Source organism: Sus scrofa, chromosome 13 (genome assembly GCF_000003025.6).
Source record: "Sus scrofa isolate TJ Tabasco breed Duroc chromosome 13, Sscrofa11.1, whole genome shotgun sequence".
NCBI classification, from domain to species: Eukaryota; Metazoa; Chordata; class Mammalia; order Artiodactyla; family Suidae; genus Sus; species Sus scrofa.
Window position 1 is genome coordinate 36,785,062 of NC_010455.5, and position 22,855 is coordinate 36,807,916.

The 22,855-nt window shown below is 43.4% G+C and overlaps 1 protein-coding gene across 4 annotated transcripts in view; it reads left to right on the forward strand.

The window, feature by feature from the left end:
* The window catches only part of CACNA2D3 (calcium voltage-gated channel auxiliary subunit alpha2delta 3), an 802,825-nt gene that overhangs the window by 562,767 nt on the left and 217,203 nt on the right, over positions 1-22,855 (forward strand). For all 4 annotated transcript variants that reach the window (XM_021068973.1, XM_021068975.1, XM_021068974.1 and 1 more), the window contains 3 exons: positions 9,144-9,215; positions 10,686-10,766; positions 19,432-19,506. In XM_021068973.1, coding sequence (XP_020924632.1) covers positions 9,144-9,215; positions 10,686-10,766; positions 19,432-19,506 — 228 coding nt within the window. The remainder of the gene's footprint in view (positions 1-9,143; positions 9,216-10,685; positions 10,767-19,431; positions 19,507-22,855) is intronic.

Below are 22,855 nucleotides of genomic sequence, written 5' to 3' on the forward strand. Positions count from 1 at the left end.
TGCAGCCCTAAAAAGACAAAATAATAATAATAATAATAGTAATAATAATAATCATAATAATGCCTGCTTTTTCTAAATCTCTTGTTACAAAGAACATCCAAAATACTGATAATCAAATATAAAAACTTTTTCTCATAGCATTTTCATGTCAAAGTGTTACCATGGTTTGTTTAAAGGAATGTTTTGGTCTTTATGCAAAAAGAGATTTTAAAAATAAGATAATCGTTATTTATTTATTCAATTTTAAGGCATTACTATTCATTGCAAGCATATGCTGCTGGGTGATTTTATTTCTACTGTGTTTTCTGTAAGCGAGAGTTTTTCAGAATGTCCTTATTAAATTTTTCAACAGAAAAGAGATGAATTGAAAACATTACTTGGGAGTTCCTTCTGTGGTGCAGCAGGTTAAGAATCTGACTGCAGTGGCTCAGGTTGCTGCAGGGGGGCAGGTTTGATTCCAAGCCTGGCACAGTGGGTTGCTATAACTGCTACTCAGATTCAGTCCCTGACCTTGGAACTTCCATATGCAGCAGGAATGTGGAAGCAAAAAAACAAAAAAATCCAAAAAACTTAGGAGTTCCTGCTTTGGCGCCATGATATCGGTGGTATCACTGCAGCACCAGGACGCAGGTTTGATCCCTATCCAGGCACAGTGGGTTTAAGGGTTAAAGTGCCTTGCTTCAACTGTGGCTCAGATCTGATCCCTGGCTCAGCAACTCCATATACTGTGGGGCAACACCTGTCCCCCCAAAAAATACACACACATATACATACACTTGACCAGTAGCCATTTACAAATCTGTTGGTTTTATCACAGAAGCAAGCTATTCTTGCTTTCCCTTCTTATTTCAAAATGACTTATTAGAATATTGAGTAAATGAATTTTTAAATGTGCCTATGTGCATAAAGCCTTTCTTCTTAAAATTACTGTTGAAATAGCCAACAAATTTTATGATTACCGCTAATAGCTATGGCAATCTAAATAGCATGAGAGTAAAATTGGCAGCCAGAGACAGGTTATGATAACATTAGCCAAACAGGCAGTGTTGATACTGAGCTCTCTTTTCAGACATAAAATGCACCAATAGGATTTAGTTTCCATGTTTCAGTGAGTTTCACCTGTGTTCTTCCTCTGAAGAGGGTCTATGTGTGTCTCCACAGAAAACGTCCTTCTGCATATACCCAGTACAAAAAGTTAAGACAGATCATTGACTATGTTTCTTACTAGATTCTTGCCCTGATATTCTGTCCAATATTGAAGATGAGAGGTGTTGTGATGGTAGGAGTGGGAGATTTGGGGAAGAGGAATTAGACAGGCTTTGAAAAGGAGTAGGTATAGAGGACTTTTTTGGACTGTGAAAGGAGAGAAGGTCCAGGGATCTTTTCTGTTGCAGGAGGTTGGGGTGGGGTCCTTTACATGCTCACATACTTTGCTCATGTCTTCTTTTCCAGATTTATGTTCCCTTGCTATTCTCCTTGGTACTCTCACCAACTAATTTGTACAGAGTGTTATTCTGATGACTTTCTACTATCCAGCTCTCCCCTCACCATAGGGTGTGAAAGCTGGAGAACATGGGTGCCATCTGTTCCCATCCTGTTCCCATTGCCCCTCATTATATGCTGCCCAGAGAATGGCCCTTGGGGAGTCCCACGTCATTGGTAAACTTGAGCTTATGTAGAGAGGAGAGAATGCCAGGAAGTTGGCTTCCCTTCTGTTAAAGCTGTGTTTGAAAAAGTGGGTGTGGAAGAACCCCTCTTTTCATGCACGCACCCATATCAGATCCTGAACACCTTAAAGAATTAATGGTTCTTCTTTCAAAATATTTTATCTGATATTTAAAGATATACACAGCTGCGTCTTTCTTAGTACTATTCCTTTCCTGCGAAGGCAAAGGTTATTGACAGAACAAATAGTTAATATCTCCTCTATTTGTTTCAATCCCATGGGAAACTAAGTGACATTGGTTACAATTTAAATACATTTTTTTGTTGGTAAATCCCATAATCTAGAAATGGTTTATCTCCCAGGACCTTGTGCCTGCAATTCACCCTGACTGACACTAGATGGTGGCAGTGTCTTTTCTTGGAGTGCAAGTTAGTGTTTCTCCTAGGCGTTGGAAGGAAGACACAAAAGAAATGTAACTGTGTACTCATGAGTTACATAGACATATATAAAATATTTACATATGATGTTATAAATTAATATGGTATACTCTTAACATAGTCAGTATGCTGAGCAACATTAATAAGAAAAGTAAAACATACATAGGTAGAGTGAAGTAGAGGAGAAGTGTATCTGTAAAGAGTTAGTGAGTTGGACTTTGTTCTTGGCTCAGAGCCAGTCTCTTCCAAAGTTGAGTTCCCTGTTTGTGCACAACCTTCTCTTTGAGCCCAAGCCTCAAGGGCTGAGCAGATCTGGCAGGAGGCTCTGCTGAAAACCACCTGGCAGCCCTCAAATGGGTTGCCAAGCCTGCTGCCCTTAACTCTCTCAGATGCCTTCTCAGGGCCAGGAGTCCTGCTTGCCTCCTTTCTCTGGGGCTTGGCATTCACCCCCAGGGGCTTCCAGCTGTAGAAGAAACAGAGGGTTCTGCCACTGGCCCGGGCAAGCTTCCTCTGAATGGAGATGTGAAAGAAGGCAACATAACATATGTTCCTCAAAGGTGGAGGCTGCCCAAGTAGGGCTATAGCCATAGGTGGTCACAGTCTGCAGAGGCACCGGCAGTGCTTAACAGCCTGTCTTCCTTCCTATCCTCTTTCCCCGCTGGTTCTTCCAGCTCTCTTCTGATGCAGCCCAAAGTCGACTCTGCTTCTGTAACTTCTCACTCAGGTTCTTTTCTCAAAGCAGCCAAATTTTTATTCATTATGAAGGCTTTACACAGAATCCTAATGACAGTAGGTTTTGTTTTGCTTCATTTTTTTTTTAAACCGTTGTAAAGAATTGTTATTTCTCCAAATTCAGTATTTAGGTACTTTGGGGGTACCATTTTCCCTTTGGCCTTTCTCGCCTCAAAAATATCTCCTCTCTGCGGGTCATATATGGCACTTGGAACCACGCAGTGGGTATCTAGAACTATTGAATCATGTGTGACCAACATTGACACCTGTGTGAGTCAAGACACTTCCATTCTTAGAGTCACAAATCCAATCCATGTTCATTTGGGCAAAGAAAAAAAAAAAAAAAAAACATATTGTTTCAGCTAACCCAGTAGAAGAAAGCAGGGATGGAGCTGACCTTAGGAGTGAAGACCCCCCCCTCTCCTTTTCTCCCTCTCTCTTGCTACCTGCCTCTCCCTCTGATTTCCCCTTTCTCCCCCACCCCCCAATCTCTCCTCATCTCTCTGGCTTGACTTTATTTTCTCAGTTGCTTCTCTGGGAGAAGGGGACATGGCTGTCAAGCTTACATTCCTATAACCACACACAAAGAAGAGTTTTTCCTATTTGCTCCAGATGGGAAAAGAAGGAAAAATCCCCAAATAGCCTATTATGAATCCCAATCAGTGTGTGTGTGTTGGTTGATGCAGCCTGAGTTGGATGCTTAGCCAGCCACATGTGCAGGATGGGAGAGATTAGCTGCCATGAAAATTTTATGGATGGGAGGGGTGAAGAGGATTTCCCCAAAGGAAGGGGGTTAATATTTGCAAAAGAAGGAAAAGAAAGGTGCTGAAAATTTTTTCAGAAAGGTCTCCCCTGCATTGTTCCATTTATAAATACACTTAAGTATAAAGTAAGTGATAAGACTGCTGTGTGGCAGGAACTCATTCCTAGTATTGTTAAACTGGTTTTCAGAAAGCTTCTGAATTCATCCTATAAATCCTGAAAGGTATCAGTAAATGCTGGACAGTTTTACTTTAGTCCAGGCGGGTCCTGAAGAAAATGGTCTCTCTGCTCACATAGTGACGGCCAGTGTGCCCACCTCGATACCTCGTTAGCCTTTCTATCCCCCTGGGGGATGTGAGGTTCCTTGGGGAATAAGACCTGTATCTTATTCCTGGTTGCCTTCCCAGCACAGGGCATGGAACTTGGCACATAGCTGGTGCTCAGGAATGTTTATCAAGGGAATTGATGAATAATAATGACTAGACCTGCCTCAAAATTGATAGACCGCAAATCTGGTGCTGTTATCCTATCTGGGGCCACACCCTAGAGCTGCCTGCATTGCTGACTAGTGCCATTGGTGGGAAACTAATCAAGCCTTAGGAGGAGAGGCCTGGCATCCCGGCATGTACCTCGCACATGAATCCAAATTGCATATTCATATGAGCCCACATGCATGATTAACTTGGGAAGCTGACAGGAAGCAGTCAATCTGTTGAGCAAGTTTGTGTTTTATAAACCAGATGTTCAGTATTATTATTCATCATTTCCTTTGATACCAGAATGGTCTCCATTATGTAGCATAGGAAATGAAGGATATGGAATAATATACACTTATTATACAACAGAACACCACAACCAAGCATTTCAGAGCCCTGTTCAAAGCCTGGGCAAGTGCAATTGAATGGCAGTTCATTTTAGGATTCCCACTTGGACTTAAGTTAATGGGATTTTGCCCAGATGGACCATGGTGACCCCCCTCTCCCACTCCTACCCTTGGAAAATGAATGTTGACTCTATGTCTGCATTTTTCTTGGAAGCCACATTATGAGTCATAGGCATTGCTCTTGCCTCAGTGGCTGCTGTAGGTTAGAAGGCCACAGAAATGCAGGGACCCCATAGTGTGGTGTGGGGACAGAGGGTGTCTGGTTGTGGTTAGCTGCATAACTCCTGCTTGGTGGTCTTAAAAAAAAAAAAACCCTTTTGCCACCAGCTGGCTATTTGCTACAGCAGGAATACAGAATACCTTTCAATCATAAAGTGCTTTCCCTGGAAATTAACTTTCAATTAAAGTTCCTTCTCCACAAAGTGTTTAAGATTCGCAGAACCCAGACCTAGCAGTGAGTGGGAAAGATGGAGCTGGTGGGTGCAGAAGGGCGCCTTCATGTTGTGCAGGCAATATTTCCTGAATGGGCTACATCAGAAGACCACAGGTCAGGGTTCTGGCCAAGCCAGTCCAAATCTGGGCCAGAACTGTTTTTGGACGAGGAGCACGTGAGCTCATAGCAATGGCTAGACGGAATTCACTATGTTTCCTTTGTTTACCTGTGGCCGGTTACAAATGAGTGGTTTCTGTACAAATACAATATATGTATTTTTTAATTTTAGGTAATGATGCAGTAATTACATTTGGAATCACCCCTGAGTGAAGTTGATACTATATTCTGGTTTAATATTTGGAAGTTAGTTTCTTGTATTTGCGCCAGGACAATTACCAGTGATTTATAACTGATTTTTACTGTTTTCAGGGAAAAAAGCTTCATTTCTCATTATTGTCAATGGTATGTTTTGATTTCACCCATGATACATGTTGGCATTGCTGAAAATTTCAATCTGAGTTGCAAAACGGAAATTGCCAAGGATTATGGATCAGTTCAAATCAGTTTTCTTTGTAGCGTTAAGGATTAATCAAGGAGTCAGAATATGGGAAGATTTCTGATTCTCAGGGGAATGTTTATCTTGGGTTGGTTCTGCCTTTGAAAATGGCCTTGCATACCCCTGATGTTGGCAATAGTACACCTTAAGTATTTTTAGCAAGATGTTGGAACCATGGTTCGACAAACTTATACACCGGTTGGCTTGGTTCCTGGCAGTGGTCAACATCATCTCATATTATTTGGTTATTAATATTATGAAAAAGCAAGTTTGTTTATTTATATTAATACCAAAATTAGGCTTCCCCAAATAACAGATCTCATGTCTACAATGTGTATTACTCAGGGTTCTCCAAAGAAAGAGAACCATAGGAGAGATATGTGTGTGTGTGTGTGTGTGTGTGTGTGTGTGTGTGTGTATGTATATATCTTATATATAGGATATATATGTTATAAATACATACTTATGTATTACATAGCAAAAAAATACATATATATGTATATGTCAAGAGAGAAAGAGAAATTTTTTTAAGCAATTGCTTTACATTAGTGTAGGGGCTGACACATCCAAAATCCATAGGGCAGGTGGGCAGGCTGGGAATTGTAGCAAGATTGGATTTTGCAGTCATGAGTCTGAAGGCAGTCTGGAGGCAGAACTCCTTTTTCCTTGGGCAACTGTTTTGTTTTTGTTTTTGTTTTTGTTTTTTCTTTCAAGGTCTTGAACTGATTGATTAGATAAACATACAGAGATCATGGAGAGTAAATCTGGGTCCTTGTTGCTTTAGGCTATAAGGGTGATTCCAGAGCAGGGCTTTCTAGTGTTGTAGTAGAACGAACTCCCCCAGATGGTTGCTGCCAGCATCTCCAGCTGGAAGAGAGTCCCACTTGTCTCCTGCCTCTCCAGGAAATTCTCCAAGGTCAACAAGTAGGTCTGACCTAGGCTTCTTTTAAACCACTGCCTCTGTGCTGGGACTTGGAGAGTGTGAGAGCAGAGTCTTTAAGAGAAGAATATCCATGTCCTCTAGCCCTATGGCTCCCCTAAACATAAGCCTCGCTGGTTTTCAAAGCCAGATGTTCAGGAGTCTTGTTTTCCCAGTGTAGGAACCCCTGACCAGAGGAGCCTGATAAAGGGACTCAGCGTCCTCACTCCTTGGGGAGAACCTCTGTGATCGTGGTATCCTTCTGTTTGTAGGTTGCTGACCTGGAGGTATGAATCTCCACTCTACCATGTCTCTATCCCTCCTATCCGTCTTATTGTGGTTCCTTCTTAATGTCCGTAGTGGTGGAAAACCTTTTCCTCTAGCTTTCAGGTTGTTCTCATTGATAGCTGCTCTGCAAGTAGTTGTAATTTTGGTGTGTCCTTGAGAGGAGGTGAGTTTGGGGTCTTCCTACTGCATCACTTTGGCCATTTCTAAAGCCAACTGGTTTAAATGTTTACCACAGGAGTTCCTATTGTGGCATAGCGAAAACAAATCTGACTAGGAACCATGAGGTCTCAGGTTCAATCCCTGGCCTCACTCAGTGGGTTCAGGATCTGGCGTTGTCATGAGCTGTGGTGTAGGTCACAGCCGTGGCTTGGATCATGCATTGCTGTGGCTGTGATGTAGGTCGGCAGCTACAGCTCTGATTAGACCCCTAGCCTGGGAACCTCTAATGCTGCGGATGCAGCTCTAAAAAGACAAAAGAAAAAAAATTAAAAAAAAAATGTTTACCACATCTAAAAAAATGCATTCACAACAACAACCAGACTGGTGTTTGATCAAACAACTGACACCGTTGCCTAGCTAAGTTGCCACCGAAAATTAACCATCACATCATGAATTCCCAGTCCTTGAGGGATCATGAGATTCTCGTGTTGTCTTGATTGTCATAGAGGAATATAGGCCCATCTTGATATAGCAGTAATACTAATAAAAACATGAACTCCTCTATCCCTGTTAGTTTTCCCAACTCTTATTAGCTTCTCTTTAGTGATCACCATTATTGATGGTAGAAAGGATTGTGCTATAACAGTGCTTCTTGAATTTTAATGTGCTTACTAATTATTCAGATAAATATTTGGATTCAGAGGACCTGAAGTGGACTTGAGATTGTTCACTTCTCGGGCCCTCAGGTGCTGGAGGTGCTGCCTTTCTGTGTACCACATGACAGGTATGGAGGCCTTGTGGCTCAGATAATCTACTGGAAGAATAAGACTGTTATAAGACTGAGTGAGTTTAATGACTTTTCTCAGGAGGCCAGCCAGTCATGGGGACCTCAGATCCTAGATTTTAGAATCTTCTCTTTATTTATCTTTCTATGGAATTAAAGGTATGGAGAAGTGCCCAAACATCAGAAAACACTCTAGACTTAAGATAGTGGATTGTCATTCACAGATTGCTTCCTTTAAGCTTAAATTGACTGTGAAGCCAAAAAGTAAACTTCTCCCACCAGACTTGCCAGTTTGGGTCCCTATCCGCATCACCACATGCCTTGATCTCACTCAAGACTCTGCTGCTTGCTAGCCATGTGACCTTGAAAGCAAGGAAGGGAAACTAGCATCTTTTGAGCACCTCCAGATGCTAGGTACCACATTGGGAAGTTTCACAGTTTATCTTTTGGCAGCAGTGCTGGGGAATAATTGGCATTATTTCGTATGAGGACATGGAGGCTAAATGATGTAGTTAATAAAAAGTCAAAGCTGAGAATTAGGAGTTCCCTGGTGGCCTAGTGGGTTAAGGATCCAGCATTGTCATTGCTGTGGTGTGGATTTGATCCTAGACCTGGGAATTTCCAAATGTTGCGGGTACAGCCAAAAAAAAAAAAAAAAAAAAAGAAAGCTGAGAATTAGAACTAGGTTGTCTCAGACCAAAGCCTGTTATGATCCAGGACTCTGTTTCCCCATTTGTTAATGCGGAGTAGGGGCAGAGCAAGGGTTCTTGCCTTTCTCCTAGCCCTGTCAGAGACAGATGCCATGGTGGGTCTCACCGCACTTGTATACAGTTCTATTAGTTACAGGAGCGTATTATGTGCCAAATTTCAAGGGTTATTCTTCTGAGGTTAATGTTCAGCTTCTTACCAGTGATTTAAAGAGAAAGCAATAAAGTTATTTTTTTAACTTTGTTTTTATTTTGTTTTTTGTTTTTTGTTTTTTCATCTGAGACCGACATGCGAAGATATGTATAAGTTCAAAAAGGCCTTGACTCAGCTACGTTGGGAGAGTAAATGCTTCCAGATTCCATTGTTTCAAGCAGGGGCAACTCATAAAACTCCTTATGCTCATGCTTTCTGATCCTCAATTTCCAGATTAAGGAGAAGCATTAATATTGCACATATTGAACATAAAAGTCTGCAAAGTAAAATAGTAAAATCAATCTGTAGTAATAAAATGAAATGAATCACTGAGATCCAAACAAGGCTTTGGATCTGTTTACTGAATGCAGTAAACAGATCAGCTAGAAGGACTGATGGCAACTGACGTTATTTTCCCTGCTGGGAGGGAGAGCTGGGATCCTCATCTGCAAATCAGGGTCGGCAGGTGTTGCACTCCTTCCTGTGCAAGAAAAGCTTGATTGGGTACTGGTCCACTCCCAGTAGCCCCTAGTCGGGAGAGGATGAGATGGCCCAAGGGTACGGCCTCCAGCCCTGTTTTTCCCAGATCATTCTCAGGTAACCGGCTTTTCTCTCTCCATCCAGCTTGCCGATGATCAGGGCCCAGTCCTGATGACCACGGTCGCTATGCCTGTGTTTAGTAAGCAGAACGAAACTGTGAGTACAGTAGCTGGATTTGCGGCTTGACGCTAGGAGGGGTGTTGACTCAGACCCCTCTGACTCAAACTCTGGTGATCTTTGTTGTTTAAGGATGGAGGATATATAACTTTTCTTCACTTTCAATCCTGCTGTTAGAATCATGAAATCAAAAACAGAAGAGAGGGGAGTTCCCTGATAGCCTAGAGGGTTAAGAACACGGCATTGTTGCTGCTATGGCATGGGTTCAGTCCCTCACCAGGGAACTTCTGCATGCTGTGGCACAGCCAAAACGCCAAAACAAAAAAACAAAAAACAAAAAAAGAAAGAAAAGGAAAAACAAGTAGAAGAGATGAATTCAAGCAAGCATCATTTTACTGTATGCAGTACTTTTCCAAAATTTAAGTGTTTAAATGAGCAGAGGAGAGAAACCCCCCAGATAAATTCTTTACTGTGGGGGCATGACCTCTCTATGATTTATGGATACAAGCCTTGAATTAGCCCCCAGGGCTATGGCAACAGAGTGCCACTAACAGGGTGGATTATGACAATAGGCATGTATTCTCACAGTTCCAGAGGCTAGAAGTCCAAAATCAAGGAGTTGATTCTAGGGAAGACCCCTTTCCTTACCTCTTCCAATGGCCCCAGATGTTTCTTGGTTTGTGGCAGCATGACTCCTATCTCTGCTTCTTCTTCTCATGGCCTCTCCTTGTCTCTCTGCCCTCTCTTCTTCTTATAAAGACACCAGTCATTGGATATAAGCCCCATCCTACATGCAGGATGATTTCACCTCGAGACCCTGAAGTGATTACATCTGCAAAGACCCTATTTCCAAATAAGAACACAGCCTAAGTTTCTAGCCGGCTGCACTCTAATTGAGGGGAAACCATGGAGAGTAGCAATGTGTATCTTATTCTGGAAGGCCTTTTCTGACATCAGAAAGTTTCAGCACATCCCATTGACCTTGGGACCTGGAACCCTGGAGGCCCATTCTTTCACCTTAGTCCTTGACTCCAACTTTCTGCCAAAAAAAAAATGTTAGGGTTATTGCATCTTTCTCTGGCTTTTTAGTCTCTCTCTCCTGGGCACCAGATGGCAGTGTAAATTGAGAAATTAGTTAACATACTAAGTGTTTCCTGTAAAAAGTTTCCATAAAAGAAACTGTTTAATCATCCCAAGTCCTTAGCATTTTCACATTCTTAATTTTCAGTGGAGAGAAGAAAATGGTTCTTAGGGTGTCTTGGTATGGGTATGTGTTGAGGGTGAAAATATGTGATGTTTAGCCTGAGAAGCTACCATTCTTGCCCAGGAATATTTTGGGTAGGAGTAGGGGATAAAAGAGGGTCCTTCTTGGAGATCCAGTTAATCTTCCATTTCTCTCAGTTTGGAGAAGGCACCAGACAGTGATCTATGGTTTGTGGCTTCTCACACGATTCTATTTCTTCTACCAAACTAGCACACTTATTATGGTTTAATGTTTCTTCTCAACAGAGATCAAAAGGCATTCTTCTGGGTGTGGTCGGCACAGATGTCCCAGTGAAAGAACTTCTGAAGACCATCCCCAAATACAAGGTAACACATTACATAATTAATGTGCAAGACGGTTTCACAACCTGCCAGAGTGCCAAGGAAAACACAAGTAAGGAAGCCCTTCTACTCTCTTTCTAGAGGGCTATTTTTTGGTTTTGGTTTTGAGCTTTTTGGTGGAATAATAACAGTGCAGACAGATCTGAGTAGGTTTACACGTGCCTACCCAGGTTCGTGTGTGTCTTTGGAAATCTACAAGTCCATGCCGGTCTATATGTGTCCTCCACCTCGATGGTCCTCTAAGCCAGTCTTGATTCACTCCAGTCTGAGAACCCTTTAACATCTGTTACTTCTTAGCAGGAACCCAGTGAGGTACAAGGAAAAGTGGTCTCTGAATCTATTGAATGAATATTCACTTTATCTTGGAAGGTGATGGGGTATAATTAATATCCCTTTCCTAATGCCAAATTAAACCTATTGTACTAAGGGAATTTTAAGTTTGTTTTAAATTCTGGGGTTAGTTGAGAAGGTGGAGTAGGTAACTTTGGAACAAAGAGATCAAGGCAGGACTTGGTAGGCCACTGCCTTGGGAGTTTGGAACAACATGGAAAAAGAACACTAGATGGAAAGGGCTCAGAAAAGGGCTGGGCAGGGGTGGATATGCTGGAACCCAGCTCTGCATGTGAGGCCAGTCCTGCCTGGGCAGAGAGGGCAGTCATGTTTCACCCTTTACCTGGCTGTGTTCCCAGCACTACTCTGGTTTATTTAGTGCTTCCACATGTGGGGGGACGGAGGGGCTCTCATGGGTCATCCAGTGCTACCCTCAGCCAGGCCTAACCCTGTTTCCATGAGAACAAGCATCCCGAGCCCCACACGGCCTCCTTAGCATGCTTTGGGTTGGGTTTGTTCTGTCTGGGGGCAAGCAGGCACACACAGACTGATGGAATACACTGCCACCTAAGCTGGGTATAGGGGTTGGCAAGTCACTATGAAGGGCGCGTGGTGGCAGTAGCCATTTTGGGATCCATAGGTATGACATTAATTTATGTTCTTTGGCTGATATGCCTAAATAAGCACTTTAGTGAAATTAGAGCAATGAACATGTCAGGAGCCTGGTTTGCACCAAAGTCTGGTTCATACTCTACTTCCTTTAGAGCAGCATTGTCCCAACTTCATCCTTTTGTTCCCACCATCACAACACATTGTCTTGTCTTTGTACCACTTGCATAGTTATTGAACACATCTTTCTCTTAATTCTCTCTTCTAACCTCAGCCTGAACAATCACATGTGAAGTCTTTTTTTTTTTTTTTTTTTTTTTTTTTTTTTGTCTTTTGGCCATTTCTTGGGCCGCTCCTGTGGCATATGGAGGTTCCCAGGCTAGGGGTCTAATTGGAGCTGTTGCTGCCAGCCTACGCCAGAGCCACAGCAACGCGGCATCCGAGCAGCATCTGTGATGTACACCACAGTTCACAGCAATGCCGGATCATTAACCCACTGATCAAGGCCAGGGATCGAACCCGCAATCTCATGGTTCCTAGTTGGATTCGTTAATCACTGCGCCACGATGGAACTCCACATGTGAGGTCTTAAGCTGAGATATGGTCAGTATATTTTTCTGATACACAGGTTAGCCAGGGGAGTGACATGACCAAGTTTCCCTTTAAAAAAGATGGCCCAGAGAGTCCTGGAACCCCATACAGAAAACTCTTACCTGTTCCCTAGTGCGGGTTCCCCAGAAAAGCAAACCAAGAGGTGGGAAGAGGAGGGTCCTCTCAAGCCACATCCTAGCCCTGTAGAACTGCCCAAGAGTCATTTCTGTGTGTGCATGCATGGGAGTGCAAGAGGGGCAGAGAACAGCCCCTGCTTCTGGTTCTAGGAGGATTTCATGGACCGACATAGTTCTCCTAACTGCACAAGGGTTGAAACCACACTGTCTCCTCTTCCTGCAGCACCAAGTGGACCAGCTCATCCATCTCCACCTTTGGCCCCCTCATAGACTGATGAGGGTTCCCTTTGCCCCCATCTGAAGGGAAGCAAGCTTCTTTGGGCCGGGTATCTGAGATTCTTGACTAGCTGGCAGGGCCCTCTCTTTTATCATTTCTTTCCCTGATGTGCTTAGCCTCCTTGGCAGGAGGAAGGCATTGATTAGTACTCTAGAGGAACATATATCTGGGATCCCACTCCATCTCCAAGGAGCTGGGTAGGGACAAGTCTTTCAAATCCTTAGTTCCTCTTCTGTCTAATGGCAATAACAACAGCACCTGCTCATGGACATGCATGAAAAAAATTGACCACTGTCATCATTCAGGAGCAATGATAACACAGTGGTCAAGAGAATGGGTATGACCCCTGTCCCCTGGGACCTGCAGCCCTCTTCCACAGAGAGCTATTGATACCTTTCCCATCCCAGATTCAGGCACCTTTGGTTTCACATCCATGGATGCTCTGCTAATCTAGATGCCCAACAGAATGATGGTTAATCCCATAACTCTGACATCTAGAAGCCCATGATATACACTCAATATGTTGGTCCCAGCTTCTTAGTATCCCCAGAGGGTTAAACACTTTCCAGAACTTCTTGCCTGGTCCTTAGCTCCTGCTCCACTTCTAGAAGAGGAAACTTCTTTGCACATGTAAGTCATTTCTATTCCCACATGCTGATTTTATTTAGATGATTAAATGAGAAAGCTACCTACATAATAAGAGGAAATGAGGACTTCCCCTTGTGGCTCAGGAGTAACAAATCTGACTAGGATCCATGAGGGCTCAAGGTCTATCCCTGGCCTTGCTTTGTGGGTTAAGGATCCAGTGTTGCCACAAGCTGGGGCATAGGTAGCAGATATGGCTCGCATCTGATGTTGCTGTGGCTGTGGCATAGGCCGGCAGCTCCAGCTCTGATTTGACCCCTAGCCTGGGAACCTCCATATGCTGTGGGCATGGCCATAAAAAGATTAAAAAAAAAAAAGGAAATGAACTCTAAGCTAAAATCAAGTGTTTAGGCTCACAAAAGGTGGTGTCCCGGCATATGGAGGTTCCCAGGCTAGGGGTGGAATCAGAGCTGTAGCTGCCGACCTACGCCAGAGCCACAGCAACGCGGGATCCGAGCCACGTCTGCAACCTACACCACAGCTCATTGCAATGCCGGATCCTTAACCCACTGAGCAAGGCCAGGGATCGAACCCGCAACCTCATGGTTCCTAGCCGGATTCGTTAACCACTGAGCCATGACGGGAACTCCAAGGCCCTTCTAATGTCACAGGGGAGCCCTGCCAACCACCTTCATCTACCAAGACTTTTACCATTGGAGTTAAGTTTCCAGAGGCAGGATAGGATATCTGGTTGATCTAAGCTCACATAATCACATGTTAGAAACTGTATAGATCCCCAGAGATGGAAAGTCAGGGGATTAGAGAAGTATTTGAGACCCCTGAGGATGGTGGGCTTTACTTTTATTGAAATTCCCTGACCTGGATGCCCAGAATTGCTGTCTTACCATTTAAGAACAGCATCCCACATTCCTTATTACTCTAAAGCCTCTCATATCATATGAGAAGATATAGAAGCCAGAATACCAGGCCACTATTTGATATGTCTAGTAAATCAAGAACGTATGAACATATAGGAACTGATACGATTACCCTTTGAATCTATTTCTCAAAACTTCCTCTACAAGGCAGGGTGCTAAGCTCTTTATAGCATTATCTCAATAATAGGTAGACACTGCTCTGACCCTTGGCTAAAGAAATGGAGGCTCAGAAATTTTAAATATCTTGCCTACTGTCACAACTGGCAGTCCATACTTTTAGCCTTTATTACCCCACAGTGATTAAGAACAATAAGGGACAATAACTGCAATAGTTCAAAGAATAGTTAAAATATTAAAAATAATATTAGTGGTTAAAATAACACCCAAAAACATTCATTGAACTTTTTACTGTGCATTCAGTATGGTAAATGTGCTGTGTATGTACTATTCCCTCTGAATCGTTATTGCACTCCCATGAAGTGGGTACCACTTGGTCCCATTTTTAGATGAAGATATGTGAAATTACTTTCTCAACATAACTCAGCTAGTAAAAGATAAATGAAACAATGTGTAATAAGGGGTTAGAGGAAGACCAGCTATAATTAACCAGCAGTGCTTGCAATGTAGGCACTGCGTTTTGCGCTTTCCCAAGGACCTGGCTGGGAACCTGAGACCCGGGTATGACATATCTTAATCTAAATTGTCCTTCCTCTGGTTCCCACAGAGAGCTTTGGAAAGAGGTGTGCATGGCAGCCAGGGTCAGCCATGGTCAAAAGGGCCTTTCTCATCCAGGAGAGGAGGCTCCAGAGAGCAGAGTGCAAATCACACCTTTTTCTCCTGATTAACACCTTGTAAAGATGAGTCAGCTCTTGGCTCTTGGGGTTTTCCCAGAAGATAGAATTCTTTCTTTTCCCTTTGCTTCATAGATTTTCCCACAAGCAATCAGACTTCCTGTAATTTTTATTAAGAATTCCAGACACCCCAGCAATAAGTTCCAGACACCACAGCCTCCGTTAACATAATGAGCCGTTTTATAATTGGGTTCATTTCATTAGCCCAAAGTCTCTACACTTGGAAGGGAAGCACCCCCTTCCCTGGGCTGTTGGACCACAAGGCCCCTGCCTCCAGAAGAGAGCACTTCAGGACGAGGGCCCCTTTGGCAGCCCCTGGAGCAGGAAGGCCTTGCGTCCCATCGGTTCTGTTATTACTCCATGGGACTGCATGTTAGAATGGACAGGAAGCCTGGTTCTATTTCAGAGGAAACAAAAGTTAAAGATCTCATCCATATATTGATTTGGGCCCCAAAGCAAATGTTGGACATGGCTGCCTACAAGCTTTAGGTTTAAGAAAGATTGAATTGCAGAATGTGTTTTGAGATTTGCTCAGTTTCTCTTCTTACATCTACATTAGATTATATCCACACACCACCAACCAACTAACAAAACCTTCTGGTGTTATTTTCTCAGACTGTTCTCCTGGGAAGGATTTTAACAAGGTAGTGTCTGAATGTCAGGAAGGGTTTCTCAGGTACAGGCTTGAAGAGGCCTGACTGTGTACCTGCTGCAGCCAGTCAGCTTCTCCTTTTCAGCTCATGTTCAAGTTTTACTTTAGCTCAGACTTTAAAGATTAACTAGATAATATGTGGGTAAAGTGGTGAATATCTATTTATTTTTTGACCACGCCCACAGCCTGTGGAAGTTCCTAGGCCAGGAATGGCACCCAGACCACAGCTGTGACAACACTGGATCCTTAACCTGCTGAGCCTCCAGGGAATTCCGATGAATGTCTTAAATACCTGCAGACCTGAACTGGGGCACCTGTCACATGTCAGACATGATGCTGGAGACTGGAGAAGTCAGAGATGAGTGAGATGGCTCCTCCCCCCAAAAGAGACCTTTCTCATGGGGAAGGCGCTGCCTAATCTAGAGCAAGGCAGAGGAAAGAAAGAGAACCAGTTAGGGTTGACAGGCAGGCAGATAAGTAAGTGTAGCATTTTCATGCCTGAGGGTGAAGGTGGTAATGGAAAAATTCTCAGGGTTTTATGGAGACATGGTATGGAAAGGAGGGTGCAACAGGTGAGACTTTTTATCAGAGGTGGTCCTGAGGCCAAGTTTATAGTGTGGGCAAGAATTAGGTAGGGTGAGATGGGAAGGAGAAGAGCTCTTGGCAGCTGGCACCATGTGAGTAAATGTCTAGGTGGGACAAAAAAAAACTGCAGTGGGTTTTGTCACTGCCATGTGCCCTAAGAGGCAATGAGTAGAAGGAGACAGGGTGGCCAGGTAGGGGCCAGACCCTGGGGAGACCTGACGGACAGGCCCATGGATCTTATCTTACACATGAAACAGGTCTTTAGTGGGCTTCACAAAGGGGAAGCAACAGAGTCAGAGTTGCCTTTGATTTTGATTAATCTGGAGGATAGATTTGTTGGGGCCAAGGCTGGAGGCAGGAACAGCAGGTAGAACCATAGTGGAATCTGTTACATGAAATCTTCATGGCTGGTAGAGTGGGGGAAGTAGTGTTGAGTCTCTGATTTCTGGAGGGAAAATTAGTGCTTAACTAGGTCAAGAGGTTGGGGATGAAAGAGAGGCGTCTAGGGATGATGCTCTGGTTTCTCACCTGGGAGTCTGGAGTGTAGTGGTGTCACCAATGGAGAGAGACAGAGCAGCACGAACAGAAAGAGCTGCTGTGTTTGGACAGGCCGAGTCTGGGGCACCTGAGGAATGTTGGATAGATGGCTGATGCAGTTGGAAACTGGGATCTGCCCCTGAGGGGAGAGGTTCAGACTGAAGCACAGAGCTGGAGGTCAGCAGCATGCAGGTGGTTGATGAATCATACTGGGAGAGAAGAGCTAAAGCAGAGAAAGGGCATGGAGACAGAAACTTTGGGGGAAATGAGTGCTTCAGGGGTGGATGGGGGTGAGGATCATATGAAAGGGAGGAAACCAGGGAATTTGGGGCTGGAGGGTGAGGGAATGGAGAGAGTCAGGTTGGAGGGAGCGGTAGGCTAATACAGCCAGGAAGATTCAAGAGAGATTTCTGTAGGGTTTGGCAATTTGGAGGCCACTGGCAACTACAGAGAAAGAAGTTCTGGTGGCATCTTGGTGGGTGACAGGGCATGGCCAAGGCAGATTCTAGTAAGGTAAGGAGAGCAGAGACGGCAATTAAACAATGAGTGAGGACCCTGGGTGCTAGGTCAGCCCAGCCTGTGCGTCTCAGGGAGCATGCAGAGGGCTGGATGGCTTTATAGGATCTATACTCAATTCACTTTCTTGTGTTTCCCTCCTTCTTCCTTTTCTGCATTCTCCTTTCTCTACCCCCCTTCCTTCCGTCCCAACCACCCCTCCATAACCACGTGATATGATCTTAGCTTGTCATAGAACTTATGTTTTGGCAAGGAGACAAGCATGAAGTAATCAAAGGCCTTGATGGATGCCCTGATTACTTATAATTAACCTCAGAAATAATTGATTGTTATCATTTTGATAACTGCTACACAAGAAAAGCAGAGGGCATTAAGGGGGCATATTCATGGACTTTTACCTTCTTTTTGAGTAGCGCTTCCTATAAGCAAACCAAGAAGGGAAGGAACACACATTAGAAGGCCCTGAGTATATTCGTCAACTATGCAATACTATTTGTTTGGTCTTGCTCTAAGTTTGAATTTCCAATCAAATCCCACTTTTGCCTTCAGTGGAAAAAGTCAGACTCTCGGAGTCCTTTTTGACCCCTCCAGTCCATGTTAAACTGGGACATAATAATGGTAATTAATGCAGTGTTGACTGTGTCTGACATTTTTCCAAGAGACAGGATGAAAGAGACGATATACATCTCAAAGGATAGGAAATCTCTGGTTTATCTTTCACAGCCTAATGAAATATACTTTTATCATTAGAATCAAGTAGAATCTTATTAAGACTTGCTGTGCAAGGCAACTCCAGAAGACAACGTCGGTTGCCCTTGACTACCACGTGCATTTTTGCTTTTTGTAGTGCAAGGAAAACTTTTAATTGCCGGTGTTAAATTCTCTGAAGTTAATTTCACATCACCTTGACGTTAAGCTAACAGGCAGACAGGGTCATTCTTGGTTTGTAAACTCTGTTGTCTGGATCATTTAATAGTATCACATTCAAGATTGTGAGCTGCAGAGAATTTTAAAGAAAAGTAACAGTGAGGGCTCACAACTATGAAATAACTCATCTGAAAAAATAGAGGACTTTTTTTTTTTTTTCTTCTCCTCTTTCACTGCTCTGGCAAAAGTGGGTTACGTTTTCTTTCTTCAGAGAGAGAGATCAGTATGAGTTTTATGCCAGAGGCCATTTTAATACATGAATGATTTGTAGGTAAATTTATTGTAGCCAATGGGTGCAGTCAACTGTGTAATAGAAATATTGTCAAAAAGCCGGGATTATTATTTAAATAAGTGCAGTGTTAAATTTGATTACATACTTTTTAAAGCTAATAAAACATTTCATTGCTCTCAAACTATTTCCCATAGTCCCATTTAGTCAGAAAACATAAATTAAGTGAGGCTCTGCATAGAAAATTACCCAGGCTTTGTGTCGATGGAGGCATGCATGGAAAAGCTTGGCAGCCTCACAATTTAAAGACGAAAGGATATAAAAGAGGTTGGCAGGCTCCTATATAGGCTGGTGGGGACACTTTTATCCTTGAAGAATTATGGAAAATGACTGCCTAGGAGAGTGTGTGCTTGAGGTGGCCCGTAGGGCTGAGGAATCGAATCGTAGGAAGCCTAGAAGCCTAGACGCCCATCAGAGGAAGGCTCCTCTTGCCTTATCTCAGGCAGAGAGACGACACCCAAACTGATAAAATTCCATTCACTTGGATGTAGGGTCTTTCCAAAAACATCAGATTCTTTCTTTTTTTTTTTTTTATTTAATATAATTGTTTTTGTTTTAAATATATCGAAGTAAGGCCTCTGGATGCCAGTGTGGGGCTCTGACATTTTAAATTGTGCTATTTGCTGAGCTAATCCTGTGACAGGTCTTCATTTCCACCAAATGTCAAGGATCAGTGCCTTGCATTCATTTTAATGAAATATTGTGCTGATAAGGGTTATGAATGCCACGTTTAAGCTGTAAATTCCTGAATGTCGGGCTGCTTTCTGCTTTGTGAATTCACCAGGGAGCAAGCTAATGAAGGTTTCTTTCTCACTTCTCCTTACAGTTAGGGATTCACGGCTATGCCTTTGCAATCACAAATAATGGATATATCCTGACGCATCCAGAGCTCAGACCACTGGTAAGAGAAATACTTATTTCTGTGTTTCTCCCTCGATGATTTTAAAAAGATTTTCTTCAGTTCTACAGTGATGATACTTGGTATTTTTCACTTGAAACACTCAATTCCTAATACTGTCTCCTAAAGGCTGTTTTAATAGTTGAACTAGCATTTTGGGCCCCTAACAGGTAACTAATGTAGGGTAAATATATGTACTATCATGCATGTATGTGTGTATTTCATATCTGATCATATATGGAAAAAAGTTAACTCTGGACAGCTTGAAACCCATCAAAATTGGTACCTTTGTATAACACATGGTCTCTCACACTCCAGACTGAGACTGCTTATTGCAAGTTATATTTGATATAACAAATTAGATCCAGGATCCCTGGCAATTCATTATGATGGGATTTGCCCCCAAATTACATTGCCTCAACCCAGTGCCTGCTGCCTGGAAGGTATTCAACAATACCTTTTTTGTTTAATTGAAACAGTTGAGATTTTCTCCATGTCCTTCCTAAGCCATAAGCCAGTAGCATTGTTTGGTGACCTGACATGTAAACCATCTCCTTCAGCATCATTTTCACTCTTTAAAGTGAGTGGCCAAATCCAGGACAGCCCAGGCAATCGCGGTCCATTCTGCCTGGCAGAGGCTGAATGGCGAGAGGCTACTCGGAGCACTGTGTGGAGAAAGATTGATTGTAAAGGGCAGCCAGGCTTGTTGAATAGGAGGCCCTGGTCCACTGGGGACTCCAAAGGGGGCACTGGCAGTAAGTGTGCCACGTGTTTGCTCTCCCTGGACTAGTAGCCAGGCGTTGGAAAAAGGACATCCCTTTGGGTTTGGTTTAGCTAATTTTGAAGAAGATATAAGAATTCTCCTGTGGCACAGGGGGTTAAGGACCCGGCATTGTCACTGCAGCAGCTTGGGTCGCTGCTGTGGTGTTGGATCGATCCCTGGCTTAGGGATGCTGTGGGCGTGACCAAAAAAATTAAATAAAGAAGATGTAAAAAATTAAATAAAGAAGATGTAAAAGTATAAAGAGTAACACAGTAAACGCTGCTTTTGAATGTTGAGAAAGTATCATTTGTTTCCTGTAGCTATACATAAATACACACACACACACACACACACACACACACTCACACACTCTCACACATACCCATCTACCTCACATGTCTTTGGCATCAGAATTAGAAAATAGCAGCAGTGCCTGCTATGCAAATGTTTTCTTTGGAGAAACATGGGGAGGGGGGCACCAGTTTGCTTCTCATTTGAATCATTGTTTAGAAAAAGTTCATGTTTGCTTTCCATCATCTTCCAACTTTGCTCTCATCGCCCTGGTATCAGTGGGGTCATGGCCACATCATGTGCATCCCGTATGCATGCTTCAAGATGGGACTTCAGGTGTTTTTGACCTCAATGATCTTTTTATCAAAAATAAAAGATGAACAGGTTAGCTAATTCCAAATGTCACTCAGAATTAATGAATCACCTAATTGAAAAACTACTAACTTTTTGAGGATATTTAAGTCTAAAGACATATTTAATTCTAAAAAGCCTGACACAGTGCCCATTCCTCAGCCACCCAGTAGGGGTCAGGGAGTGGTAGGAATTACGTATTTGGTGTGGCTCAGTATGGGTTCCTAGGGTTTAGTTATTCCAAGTTGGAGTGAATTGGAGTAAATGAAACAATCAGATCTGGATCTTTGGCCAATGAATGAAGTAGCTTTCTATTTATCAGCTTTTAAAGAAGGAGTGAAATGGAACCAGATGTCAAAAGTCACTAAGGTACATCTCCTCTCCCTGAAGCGATGGAAATGAGCAGCTCCCATCTGCGTGGTCAGTTCACAGAGTCTTTCAAGACTGGTCTTTCTATCTCCTGGTCATGCAGCAAGTGGTCTGTTTGATATAATCCATGTGATGCACTTTCCAGAGCTGTAGCCACTGAGTGGGCAGCCGAAAAGCTCTTAGAAAAGCAAGCCAACCAGTTGACACAGATTATCTCCTGACACTGCAAATATTCACAAATACAAGTCATTTCTGGTCTTCTCATTGGGAAGCATTGTACTGCATGATTTCACTGGCAGTGGTAGCTAGATTCCCATAAATAGGGTGGCCCAAGCCAATGCTGCATATCTCACTTGTGAGAACCCAAACCCAAACCAGATGAAGCATTTTGCAGCTGATCCATAATAAGAACATAAAGAGTGGTCAGGTCAGTGGGCTATCTCTCCCATTTATTGGTCTGTGACCCTGAGGCCATGACATATTCAGAAGAGGTGTGGAGGAGTTCCCGTCGTGGCGCAGAGGTTAACGAATCTGACTAGGAACCATGAGGTTGCGGGTTCGGTCCCTGCCCTTGCTCAGTGGGTTAACGATCCGGCGTTGCCGTGAGCTGTGGTGGAGGTCGCAGACGCGGCTCGGATCCAGCGTTGCTGTGGCTCTGGCGTAGGCTGGCGGCTACAGATCTGATTAGACCCCTAGCCGAGGAACCTCCATATGCTGCGGGAGCGGCCCAAGAAATAGCAAATAGCCAAAAAAAAAAAAAAAAAAAAAAGAAGAGGTGTGGAGTGATGCCCACCCTTGAGGATTATATGAAATAACCCATCTGAATGTGATCAGTAAGGGGGTATTGACTCTGCCCTGAGTATTGAATTTTCCAAAGACAGCAGTGAAGAGAAAGGAACTCAACGTCACACTACACAGGTTGCCCTTGACTTCTGGCCCTGCTGTATCCCAGTAGTGTGACTCTGGGCAAGTCATACAGCCTCTTTGAGCATCATTTTCTCTTGTAGTCCTGCCATAACCAAAATGTATATGTCACTGGTGGTCAGAGTAAATGGGATAATGCAAGCAAAGAGCTCTGTGGGATAAAGCAGACCCCAGGAGATTGTGGGGACAGTGGTGGTTATAGCAGTACCCTGTTTATGTTATGTTGCTTTTACAGATCTGTGCTTAGCTGCTTTAAAGGTTGGAAGGAAACTGGTGGTAGATGCTTGGGTTGGGGATGGACTTAAAGAACACTTTTTAATTCTTCAGCTGGTTCGGATAGTTATGATAAACATTGGTGAAGGATCTTGTACACGCACACACGTGCACACACACACACAAACTGATACAGAGTTCTTGGAACCATGCAATCTGCCTGTAATTCTACTTTTAGTCTGACTTCAGCTTCACCTTTGCAACCTCAGCTAAGCCTGATGATGCCGGTCTGTCTATCCCCTTCCCTCTATCTGTGATGCTCTCTGTCTCTCTCACACACACATGCACATGCATCCTCAGTTTCCTTGGCCATCTCTGAGCTAGAAGACAGGCAGACAAAAACTATACTGGGAGGCTCCGTGTGAGCTCTATCCTGTAAGG